General features: G+C 39.2%; 1 protein-coding gene across 5 annotated transcripts in view; it reads left to right on the top strand.

The window, feature by feature from the left end:
* Window positions 1–13,228, top strand: part of TRAK1 (trafficking kinesin protein 1) — an 86,264-nt gene that overhangs the window by 39,940 nt on the left and 33,096 nt on the right. For all 5 annotated transcript variants that reach the window (XM_088165667.1, XM_088165677.1, XM_088165689.1 and 2 more), the window contains 2 exons: window positions 6,824–6,900; window positions 10,013–10,129. In XM_088165667.1, the coding sequence (XP_088021793.1) occupies window positions 6,850–6,900; window positions 10,013–10,129 (168 nt within the window). In that variant the 5' untranslated portion in view covers window positions 6,824–6,849. The remainder of the gene's footprint in view (window positions 1–6,823; window positions 6,901–10,012; window positions 10,130–13,228) is intronic.

Genomic DNA, 13,228 nt, shown 5'->3' with positions numbered 1-13,228 from the left:
CCTTTTAATTATTTTAGGTCCAATTCAGACACCTTCAGGCAGGAGATATGGGGATGAGAATAACAGTTCTTTACTGGTATTTAACAAAGCAGAAAAAAACAACAACAGCTATAAAAATTGGCAACAGAAACAGTCTAGCTCCACTCCAGTCCCTTCTGGCCGCAGGCCGTCTCCCTGTGCTGTTACCGGTGCTGTGGGGGCAGGGCAGGTCCCGCGCAGTTGAAGAGGGCTGGGTGATGGCGGCCGCGGCCCAGGGGAGAGAGAGGATGGGGAAAGTTACTCCCCCCTCACGGTGTCGGTCGTGGTGCTCAGCAGAGTGTCCGGAGGTAGTAGGGTGAGCTGGGAGAGCCGCGGAGCGATGTCCAAAGGCAGGGAGCGTGGATCTCAGCGCTGGGATGACAGGGGAAGATGCCAGAGCAGAGCCCAGGTTGTCTTCCCACTCCAGGAGCCAAGCGAGAGAGCGTCCCCCACTCCAGACCCCCCTATCCCACCTTTCCTTTTCCGGTTCCCCCCCCCTCCCCCTCCAGCCACCCCCCTACGAGAGAACATTATCTGTCGTTTTAAGGTGTAGCCACAATTAATTAGCATAACAATGGGAGAAATTCCACAGAAAGAAAAGCGAAGCATTCAACCCCCAACACCTGTTTATCTAAAGTACTTAGTAAATGCAGGCAAAGAATCCGTTTCAAGTTGAATTTAAAAAAAAATAAGTCTTGGGGTTTGACTTTCAGAAAGTGTAAAATACAATAGGATGGAGTCCATTCAGGGCTCTGGAATCTGTGAATGCTAGAGCAAAAAAGATGGAGAGGAGTCACATTCTTGAAAGCTTTGGCACAACCATTCCCTCCCAAAGAGTGGGAATAGGAAAAGATCACATATTTAAGAAAGGAGACAGCTGACAACGTATGGCTTACAGGCTTGTAACTTCATTTTAGGATTTTAAAAGATGTACGGTTCAGATCCTGGTTTAAATCTTCCACCCATTTATTAGTTACATTGACTGCAGTCTAGACATTGCTTGACAAGAAATTAATGGAAGAGAATGTCAAGACAGTCACTCAGTGGCAGTAGTAAATAATCCTGCAAAGCAAAAAGTTCTACTTTTCAAGAGAAGAGCTATCCTGAGCTGTGTCTGTAAATGATGTATGCATTAAGGCAATTAAGAGAATTAAGGTGTTCTCTCCAGAGACTTTCTTATTTTCTTAGTTTCACTTTGTGTCTGTATTTGCCAAGTTACCACTTTTGATCTGGTTATGCTAATAGAAAGAACAAGTGCCTAATGCTCTTTTTGAAATTTCTTTTAACTTGATTTTTCATTCATCACTCGAAAATTTGATGCAGCTCATGTCCTACTTAGAGGAAGTACTTTGAAATTACTCCCTGCCTGAGGTTTCAGGCAGAGGCTTTAGAAAAGAAGTAAAAGCAGTGGTTTGTTGTTTTTTGGGGTTTTCTTTAATGAACCTGAGTTTAAGTAATAACAGAGGTTCCTACGTGAGGCTTTAATATTGGACTTGCTAGGCTATTTGAATACCCTATGAGATGGCAGTAAACAAACACTCCTTGAACCATAGCCTTAAACAGCAAGATAAAATCTCTTCTTCCAGAAGAATCAGTACCTGCAGCTTAATATGAAAAGATTATTTTGCAAACTGTGCCATTGAAATTACAATAAGCCATGCTATAGCGTTTGAAGAAGACAAAAACCGAATCTATTGGATTGTCTGTTGAACTTCCTGACTATGTATCTCTCACAACATTATTCCAGACTTCCAGACTCCTGCACAGAGCCCACAGTATGACCTGACAGATGTGAAGCAGTAGATGTGCTGTGACCACTCCTTATCCCTCTAACCAGGGTCATGCCACTGCTGACCTCCCTGTCTGCCTTCTGGAGCGACTGCCCTACTCTCTGCTTTGGGAGTGCTGGGGGATCTGCTGGGTTGTTTTGTTAGGATTTGGATTTCTAGCAAGTTGTGACTCAGAAACACATTCTTCAAGCTCTGGTGACAGTATATATTATAATTTTTAGGCTCTTTAGATGGGTGTATTCTCTTAGGGCTGTCTCAAACGTGGCAGGCAATGGCAGATCTGAAGCCTCTGTCCCAGTTTAGCCAGGGCTGGCAAAAACACCTCTGCACTGGAGAAGCTACCATGTTTATCTTTAACTCTGGAAAATCAGTAACAGCTGACAGCACATTTGACGTGTAATTTTCCTGAGTTTATTTGACAGGTGATATACCTAATATGGCACAGTTTCAGAATTCCGCATGTGCTTGGTTCAAGTTGATGTAGTGAGCACAGTAACCTGTGCCAGAGCATAGCTATCAGTGGCTCTGGAACTAAAGCTGTGATTTTTAGTGGGTGCTTTATCCTTGGAGTATAAATAATAGTGTTTGAGGTGTTAATCCATTGAGAGCTGAGGAGTCCAAGTCTGCCAGAGTCTTCAATGGCTAACATTTCCCAAGTGGCAGAAGGGAGCACGGCTGCTCAGTCAGATTTGCCATGTGTGTTCTGTGTGGCTTCGTGTGCAACCTTCAGGATGCGATGCCCTTGCCATTGTATCTTTGGTGTTTGTTCAGAGCTGTGAGCAGAGGGGAACAAGACAGAAGCTATTTGTGAGGCAAGGCTTGTCATGACTGAGCCAGAATATAGCAGGCCTTGCCATAGTTAAAGGCTATGTTATGAAATAAAGCATTGGCCCCTCCCACCACCTTGCCAATAAGAAGCATGGGTATTTAAATGGCAAGAGATCTGTGCTCTATGGACAGTATTCATTTCCCGTGATGGAGTTTCTGATTAAGTAAATTTTGGTAGTAGGGAAATCCTCATGCACTAGGGACTTCCCTGTTAACTCTGTAATGATACAGGTCAATATTATCTGCCTCAAAAGTGAAACTTTATGGTGTCATGTTAGCCCTCTTATGTTTCCCAGATGTGAAGAGGGGCAGTGGGAGCTGGGCTTTCCTGTTCAGCAGCTGCAGCTCTCTTCTATTTCATTAGCTTATCCTTGGTTGATAGGTCTCAAAAATGAAGAGGGAATATATGTTGAGGGATGCAGGGAACAGGAACTGAGGATACCTGTGACTGCTGGCACTAGTGATCTATTTTTTTCCTTCCTTTTATTTGAATCCTTTGTTTGGTGGCTCATTGAAGAAGCTGCCAGTAGTGATACTTCTGTCCCCCTTCTCTTCTATGCTTGTCTCCTGTTCCTGCAAACATCCTTTACTCTAAGTAGCATACTTGATGAATAGGTGACTTTCAGGGAGCAATCCAGGAAAGTGCATGTGTTCCTCCATGTCCTGGTACATCTTCAGCTTGGGAATCAGTGCTCCATTAGTTAGATGACAAGAAACAAATGCAGGGTAATCTTTTCAGCTGTACTTTGGGAAACACAGGAATGTGGTTACCAGTAAATTTGCAGGCTTTATGATGGTATAAAGATAGTGCTAGGTACTTTAAGGCAGAGGAAATGTTTGATTTGTGTAGTGTTTGTCCATTTACATGTTTGGCTTTAAATAAAAACCCCAAATACTTTGAACTGCAAATGTGTCCCTAGTACCACGTATTTAGTGCTGTCATGAAAATAATGTGAAGGGAGCTTTTTCTGTTCTCTGTTTCCTGTTTTGGATATGTGACATTAGCTTCAAAGCACTTAAAAAATATGTGAGTTTTTCTAAATTATTCTTTCTTTCTCTATTGTCTATCAACCTTCTCCATAAGCTGAGAAGTGCAAAGTATATTTGATTTGGCTGTTTGCATGCATCCATGCATTTAGACACAGTGCTTCCTGTCACCCTCAAGCAAAAAACTACTGATGTGTGAGTGAGCAAAAAGAGGTCAGTAATTTGGCACTGTAGGTTTTGCATTAGAAGGCACTGTCCTTCATTTGCTCTTGTTTTATCTTTACAGCAACATTACCAGGCTCTCACGCTCATCAGAAACTCCAGCAGGCTAGAAACCTACTATGCAGGGTCTGTTACATATGTGGTGTGTGGTATTTTTTCACTGATCACACCTCTAAATGGTTTTTCAAAATAGTCTCTCTTTTTCACTGGTAGATTTTTTGATCACTAAAGAAAAAAAACCTGCTGTATTGGGAATTGGCCAAGTGTTACCTCGTAGTCTGTGGAGGCTGAATAACTAGATATTTAGATACTTTTTAGGATTTTTTTTTTTTAATTATGCTTCTGAATTCCATTCTCCTCTTACTTTTTACCTTCTCTTCCCTGCAAGCCTTGATTTCTGAGTAATTGAAAGCAACATCTCTTTGCAAGTTTGCCCTCCTTCCGAAAGGAAATCTTTCATTTTAGTTAGTAGCTCTGTGTTTCCACAGTATTGTATGTAATAGTAGTAGTAATATGGACAGTAGTTGACTGATGGATTTTATTATATGCAGTCTACTGAAATTTATTTCCACTTGGATGAAGAGAATGCATAAAAGGACACTTCTGCATTGAAATCCTTTTACACTTGGCAGAGAAGTGTATGAAGATCTCTGTTTTGACAATCACCAACAGATCTTTGGTGGAAATTTCTAGATATAAAAGCTATCAGTGACCAGATTCTACTTTGCTGTTGGTAATGTCTGTTGTTATAATGCTGTGGTATTGCCTTGTCAGGTTAAGGTTTAAATGGCAAGTTCTGAAGAAATAACCAAGGGAGTATCCACACAAATCAACTTTTATCAGTCTCCCAGCTGAGTGACTTCATTCTGTCTGTGGGAACACTATCCTTTTATCAGCCTGGCTGTTAGGAAGGTTATATATTTACCTGAATTAGGATGGTGTGAGATTGCCGTAGTCCTGCTCATTGGTGATGGCTAGTGCTAGGTGCAGAGTTGAAACGAGCTTCCTAATGACAATGTCAAATATTATTTTATAGTAGTGATGGAATGTTGTAACCAAGGGAACTATTTAGTGTGCAGTTGTATTGGAAACCTACTGGCGTCAGGGTTTCTGATAGATGTTTTATGGCATGACTTATTAACTTACTATATTTAAAACTAAATTGAGTTTATGGTGATGTCAGTTTGTGTGTGTGTGTATGAATAGTCTTCTGAACATTACACCTTCTGTCTTAATGTGACGTTTTTATTGAAAATTTCTGTTAAACTCCTTTTTTAAATTATAGCAAATGCTCTGCAAGTTACTGCATTTTTTTTCTGTCAAATCCTTATTAGTCTGCTTTTGGGTAATACAGCTTGTAGTTTACAGATGTACTGTATTTTTACTTCTGCAGTGGTAGAGTTATTTTTTCTATTGATATGTCATTTTGTCAGGTTATTACTTGAAGCATAAACTTTTTACTGTTACCTCTTTCAGACTTACTATTTGGATAATTGCAGTTATATTTTGAATACTTTTGTACAGCATTCTTTGGAGTTCACTGGCACTACTGATGTCAATAAATATTATAAATGTTTTTAGGATGTCATCTACAGAAGCAGAATTTTGAGAAATGGGAAAATAAATGAAATTGATTTCTTGCCATAATTTAAGCAATTTTCTGATGTTTAGGTAGGGAAAAATATTCTCCAACATTTCAACAGACATCTAAGTACTATTGTATTTGATGTATTATCATCGTGTCTTAGTGGCGATCAGCTGAATATTTATATATACGCAGATTATATATTTATGAATTAGCTAGTATTGTTTCCTTAGTGTGACAAACTGTCTCCTACCAATATTACTGTGCAGTTCTGCTTTTTTTTCCCTCTCTTCACTATATAAATCCTATTAGCCCTGATCTGTCTCTTCCCCTGCCTTAGTGTGCACTAGAACAACATTAGCTTATCTCCCAGACGGAGCCTTAAGTGACATTGCCAAGGATAAATCCCCTGAATAACAGTTCAGGGTACAGCGGCCTAATAACTTGTAGTCCATGTGATCCACTGAATTTCATTAACAGTCCTTTTTTCCAGAATTACAGTGTTAGAGGGAAAAGTGTAGTTGATAAAAAAAAGAATAGAAGGGTAGAGCAGAAAGTGCTGTTAATGAATTTTTTGAAAACTCGTTGACTTATTAGTAAGTCAATGTAGCTTCGTAAAGGATCGCCTATGGTGGAAGACTGAACTTCTGCATACTTTGTTAATTCTGACAAAACTTCTGGTTCCTCCTTAGTGATTAACAATCTCAACTAGTCTGAGTAAGTATTTATTATGAGTGATACTGTGGTCACTGAGGTGTGGCTGGGTATTAAAAAAACCATTTCTTATTTTGTATGTATACTTTGCTGTCTTGTACTGTAAAACCCAGTTCTTATCAACTTAATATGACATAGTCTCTTTCTCATGAACAGTGCCCCTAACAGTACTGGAGTTGCTTATTCATGGAGTAATGGTACTGCATGTCATACAAGTAGGTGGCAAGATGGAATACTAATTATGTAACTATGAACATCTGTTTTGACTTCCTGATTATTTTTTTTAATAAAATCAAGATATTGTTCTTCAGAGAAGAAAGTTTTAACATTTTAAGTTTGTTCTGCCACTGACACAAGCAAGTGCTTAGTACAAGAGGAGCATTTGTATTACCAGTATCACATGAATCTTGGATTTTTTGAGGGCGGGTTTGGGGAGAGAGAGGGTTGAGTTTTGTTTGTTTGTTGTTTTGTTTGGTTTATGTTTTTTGCTCTTGATGTGCTCATCCAAAGATTGACATAAGCAGTTTTTTAGATGAAAATGTATGCACATCTCAACTTAGATATTTCTTGCAAAGGATGGGAGTTGAACTTCAGTCTTGTCTTCCAGCTCAGAATATTCAGTGATCCTCCCCCAATAGTACTGCCTATCTGATTAATGTTTTGCTTTATTTCTTTGCAGTTTTATGTGCTGAAAGAGTGGGCCAGATGACTAAAACATACAATGACATAGATGCTGTAACACGTCTTCTTGAAGAGGCAAGTATTCCATCTGCTTAAGGACCCGTACACAATGTGACAAAGTAGTACTGAAATTATGTGGTACCACTACTAAACATTGTTGGTAGATTGTCCTCCATTGTGGAGGAACAAGGGCTCTAAGTATATGTACACTTTATCTCATTGGTAAGGTAAATATTCTTTCTAAATGAAGGTAATTTGCTTACCTCAGTCAAATGGATTCCTTAAGTCTGGTTATTTTTCAGTTGAGGCCATGTAACTTGTTCTTGGCCAAATCTTTGCCCTAATGAAGGAGGAAGAGGAATCATCCTAAAATGACATATTTTTACAGTACATGTAAAATTAAGAGTATCCATTATTGGTGGACTTGTGCCTAATAATTTTCTTAGATAATTTCTTTCCAGAGAAGTACATAGACACAAAATTAGAAAATATCTAGTCCTCCGTTTGTTTTCTTTCCTTCTTTTCCTTATGTTTGGTTGATTTGGTGGTTGTTTGTGGGTTTTTTAATACCATTATTATGAAAATTGTTATTCCTGTAATCCTTTACACTCAAGAAATATCAAAAAACAACTATCACGTTACTATGCTTATAAATATCATCATAAATTGTTTGACTAAAATTAGCTGTTTTTCTGCAGTAAACTTGAGCAATGATTTTCCCAAAAATGCAGATGGTTAATTCTTTAGGTGAAAACTCTTACAATTGTATTAGTTCATGGCTGACTGCAATTTAGTCCTTTATACTCAATGGCTTGCTTATTGCAATAGCAATGTCGAAAATGGCGTCTTTCCAGCCAATTGGGTGGTCTGTTATTCCTCTAATTCTGCAAGGAAACAAGATGGGAATGAATGCCCATGTCTCCCACCTGTTCCGGATACCCCTCAATGCAGTACAGTCTTATATTTTGTGCTGTGAGCCAAACCCATTCAAACACCTTTGTACAAATTGCCTGGTAAAACTGATGTGATACCCAAAAGTCTTCTGGAATAATTAATCACTTTGTAGTTACAGTCAGTTAACTTGTTTGTGCCCTGCTCCCTATGCCTCGTTTGGCTGAGATTTACTGCATTTGGTCTGCAGCTCCTTCTAGTAATCATTCTGCCAAGCTGTTTCCTCCCCTCAGATCCAGGCATCACACTCATGGGAGCAATGCTTGAAGAGCTTGCTGAGCCAGTGTTTTAAAGCTTCTTGTGTACTTTTGTATCTGAATGTTTGGAAGGAAAAAATAAGGGAGTGTATAACAAGTCAAACTTTATTAAAACGCAGAATTCTAGTGAGCCTTTTTGTTTTATTTGACCATGATTTCCCAATGAAATCACTCTGTTCCTAAGGACAGGTGCACTTACAGCACCTTTCTCTCTTCTCTGTGTGATGGTTATCATAAGAGATTGGGTCCATTTGCAGAATTTAACTCCTGTTGTTTTCACACATACGAGTGAAGGAAAAAACAAAAGCTACCCCTTATCTGTCCATGCAAGCTTCAGGTGCTTGCATTACATCGTTGATAGAGTGAAAGGTGCAGCATTTGGGAAGATAGGAAAGAGAAGATCTTGAAGCACCATGTATGCGGTTATTTCAGAAATCTGTGCCTATAGCCCTGAAACTAATGAAAGGGAGTAGCACCAGGACTGCCTGGGTATTTGGTAAGAATTAGAGCAGATTTCTTTATGAATCTGCTTTCTCACTGTTTTCTAATAATTGTGTAAATGTGTCTTGCTTCTCAGTATTATTTTTTTACACATTGCTGTAATAAATCGGTTCCTTAGCATTGTGTAAGAGGCATGTCCCCAAACTGAGATTTAGAGCTGAATTGCTAAAAATTGTGTAGGAAGGCTGGGCAGGTTATTTGAAGAGCCTGGACATGCACTGACATTCCTCAAACTGGACGTTAAAAAACATTGTTGCTAGGTAGCTCCTCCTCTGTAGAGTCAAAACTGCAGCAATGTATTTTTACCAGCTAGTATTTATGAAGTTAACCAAATCAGTGAACAATAAGTTGGCTTAAAATATATCCAAATGTATTTTGGATAACTGTGGCACCTGAAAGATTGTACGTAAGATTACGTGAAGATTTTATGGCTAGATAATGCCAGTAGCTTTCAATGCAAATATAAGTCTGACCTTCAGAAACCATTTGGAAAATGCTGTTTGCAGATACTGCATTGATCAGTAACCTCTCTTTATTTACTGGTTATTATATGACTTTTTTTTCCCCCATTTTGAAAGCCTCTTCATTGAAATTTCATTGACATCGAATCCATGTGAACAGTAGCTGCAGGTTTTATAGGCTTTGTCATTAACATATGCATGACATAAGGTAGCATTTAGTTATAAAATCTGTGTGGTAGTCAGGGGCAGTAAGTAAGCTCTAAGCAGTATTTTCAGTGACAGGTAGAGAATTTGTCCTCAAATGATATTGAACTAAGAGTATGTTAGGGAGTTAACCACAGCACAATTTTACCACTATTTTAAAAATCTAGTAGTTAAATAAGAAAATGATAGAATTGCTTAATGAACAGCACAAAATTTTATGCAGATTATCATCCTCTCCCAGGCAGATTACAATCCCATGTACCAGCTTCTGCAAGGCTGAGACATGTATATGTACATGTCATAAACAGGATAAGCATCTATTTTTTATTGGTGACCTGTCAGGACAGGTGATTTCCAGTACTGTGCTCATAGAGGAGGAGGAGGAAGAGACCACGAGAATAACCACTTAATGTAGTTTGGGGCATCTACAAAAATGATAGAGTTAGGATTTGTTTTTATACAAAAGCACTAATGGTTAGCATACACAAAAAGAGGAGCTGAACATTTATTGTGTGTAACTGGTTTCTACTCCTGTATAGCTTATTGCCTTTTATTTGTAGGTGGAGCAAGTAGAAACTGAAGAATACTTTGAGAGAGGGTCAGTCTTTTCCTGAATAATGCTGTTGTAAGATACGCAAGAGTAGAAACAGAGAATCAGCAAAATCCCTGTAGCAAATAGACCCTCACAGAAGGAAAAATCTTTTTATTGTTGCTTGTTCTTTCCCTTTCGAGGCAATTTTACCTTCTCTCTGATCCTTTGGTGATCAAAAAAACCTAAATTGGAATTGGCTTTCTATTCTTAATGCTTCACAGAAAGAACGGGACTTAGAATTAGCTGCTCGGATTGGCCAGTCGCTGTTAAAGAAGAATAAATCACTGACAGAAAGAAATGATTTCCTGGAGGAGCAAGTAGAACACATAAGAGAAGAGGTAAGATTTTTATGCCTGACTGCTGTATATACAATGATGAGGGGAATTTCCTTCTGGCTTCCCCTTGTCCATACATTTGGCTGTGGGCAATCTGCTCCTGTGTCTGACCACCCTCACTACTAAAAATGTCTTCCTTATATGTAGTCTAAATCTGCTCTCCTTTGGTTTAAAACCATTACCCTTTATCCTGTCACAACAGACCCTGCTAAAAAGTCTGTCTCCCTCTTCCTTAAAAATCCCATTTAAGTACTGAAGTACTGAAAGGCTGCAATAAGGTCTCCCCAGAGCATTACCTTCTCCATGCTGAACAACCCCAATGCTCTCAGCCTTCCCTTATAGGAGAAGGGAATATTTTTATGGCCCTCCTCTGGACCTGCTTGAGCAGGTCCATGTCTATCTTGTCCTGAGGACTCCAGAGCTGGGTGCTCATCAGAGAACAGTTGAGGAGGAAAATCACTTCCCTCAGCCCGTTGGCCACGCCTGATGCAGCCCAGAGTATGGTTGGCTTTCTGGGCTGGTCACACACTGGTGTGATCAATAAAGTACACCAGAAAGCTTGTATTATTTCAAGTAGCACCTGTGCTTTAGAAGAGCTCTTTATCTGCAAGTACAACTGTCACTAAACTCCAACTTAATAAATGAGCTAGGAGCCAATATTGTTTCTCCTATTCTGAGGCAGTGACCTTGCATTTTGAATCTCACCCATACATGGTTTTGAGCAAGAGAACGGTGAACCACAGTAGAGGAAAAACTTTTAAAATGGTTCATTATTAACATTGCTCAGGGGTGTGATATGTTGCATTATAAACATCTCACATAAAGGATAAAGTGTGGATGGAGCAATCGATCATGTGTAATAAATGACAGTGGAGCACACACAGTGAAATAATATCCTTTGATGTGGCCTACCCTTTTTGGCATGGAAAACTAGTTCTGTTCTCTCCCAGAGTTCTGTTGCTTCCTGCCCAAGTCACATCATGAGGCAGACCAATTTATTTGTGTATTGTTCAATGACATGTGCTAGGTGGGTGCAAGGTGACTGAGCAAGACTGTGCATTCATATCATCCATCCAGAGTGGAAAATGTGATTGAGGAAGGTGGAGGACAGGGACAAGCTGCCTCTGTCCACGTCTGTTTTTATTTAGTGGGACTGAGGAGCAGCATTAGGAAAAGTGCCACCAGAAATAAGCTTCTTACCAGGTGGCTTGGTATGTTGGGCCATATGTACTGTCAACACACTTCTTTCACACTGTTATTTTGACTCCTTCAGAAATGGATGCATTTAAGGCACAGCTCATGAGACTTTAAAGTTATGATGTTATGATGTTGTTGTGTATTGAAAATCTGCCTTTAGTAGTTTGCAGATTTCCTATTAAAACTGAATTTTGAATATTTGAATATAATGGTAACTAAGACAACTGTCTTTAAGGGCAAGAAATAAGATAAAATAATTTATTTGATATTTCTAAAATTCTGTCCAAATTATCTAAAAATGGTTTGTCTGGGATACATGTGTTTTCTGTAATACAGGGACAAATTATTTCTGACTGGTAGTGTAAAATTAAGGTTTTATTGGTGTATGTATCATGGCATGAATAATTTAGCTTTATATCTCTTTGACCTTTGTCATGACAAAACCTCCTGTTCATCCCATTAAGCAGACTGAGTTTTTCCTGTGTACTGGTAACATGCCACGTTGATAGGTACGTGTCAAAGTTATAAAGACTTGTGCAAAGTGCATCAGATTCTTGGGTTTATCTTTTGAATTTTGTGTTGTTAGGCACTGTTAAGTTTAAGAAGGGGCTGTGATCATGTTCTGTAAAAACTGATACAACTGAGATTTTTGCTGTACTAGAGAGCACAAGGGTGAGTGGACTGAAGCAAGCACTTCAGTATGTGCACAGACACTTCTGTCTCAGCTTACTGAATTACTATTATATTCTGGAAGCATAAACATTATAATGAGGAAATGCTCTTACTTGTAAAGTATTTTGCTTACAGAGATGGGTGTCTGCCTTTTCAGCAGCTGAGTGTAGTTGCCAGGTACAGTGTCTATCTGCTGTTCAGTAAGAATGCTGCAGCTCCATGTTCCTCTTCTCTGGGATGGTGCTGCCTACACTTTGGTATTGTCTCCTTTGGCATTAGAGCTCAGAAATGAATATACTCAAAGAAATATAAACCATAAATCTGAACAATGTGAACTGAATTTGGAATGGAGTAGCTCACTAGGTTTAGCTTCTCCTAATCTTTCTACATTTCCCAGTTTCTGGTTTTTTTTTCCTCTACGTATTTTGTCCTATGTTTCTGAAGCTAAAATGGCAGCACTTCCAATGCAGTGTAAGTCCTCAGATAACACCACCTCAAGCCTATGTGAACTTCTGAGTAATACAGCCCTCTAGACCTGTTATTTGAGGTCACCTGTCAGAGTTTCTGTTTTGATGATAGCAGGTTTCAAAGTCCAGGTTTGATTTTGTTCTGTGTAATGTGAGAGGAAAGGAAAAATTTGAATTATAATCTGGAATGGTGGCTTTAAAAAGGGAACTTTGCTTTTGGTCTGTTAAGAGTAGAAAGTAATGTTGGAAAGACAAAAATGCTTTTTGACTTGGTATTTGTATGCCTGCTGTTTACATACAGTGTAACAGGGTGTCTTCCTGTTGAGCAATTCTAACCTGCTAAGCACTTAGTTGTTGTCAGGAAAACAAATCAGCTCTACTCTTGAAACAATTCTTCACGATTCAGTAAAGACTGATCTTGCTAATTAGGTCCCAAGTCTTTAAAATTTTTTTCTCTGTGTGAGGATACTTTTATCTTCTACTTAAATTATTTTAGTATAGGTACAGCTATTTCATGAGATAGTTCTGATGCCAGGTAAAGCTGTCAGGCCAGCAGGGGCAATTAAAAGCCTGAAGAGATGAATTAGCACCCTGCTTGGTTCATGGGGTGTCGTGGGTCTTGTCCCATGCGCAGCAAGGGCTCAGTCTCCAGTGCTGGGTAACAATACCAAGATTGTGCAACAGGAACACGTGGCAGTGTTTGCTCCGAAGGGCACATGTTGCAGTGGCTTGTGAAAATGTAGAGCAGGCTGTTTCTGTTCATAAA

This window comes from Sturnus vulgaris, chromosome 1 (genome assembly GCF_052056855.1).
Source record: "Sturnus vulgaris isolate bStuVul1 chromosome 1, bStuVul1.hap1, whole genome shotgun sequence".
Classification (NCBI taxonomy): Eukaryota; Metazoa; Chordata; class Aves; order Passeriformes; family Sturnidae; genus Sturnus; species Sturnus vulgaris.
The sequence above is the reverse complement of the archived record's forward strand: the minus strand, read 5'-3'. Positions and strand labels throughout refer to the sequence as shown.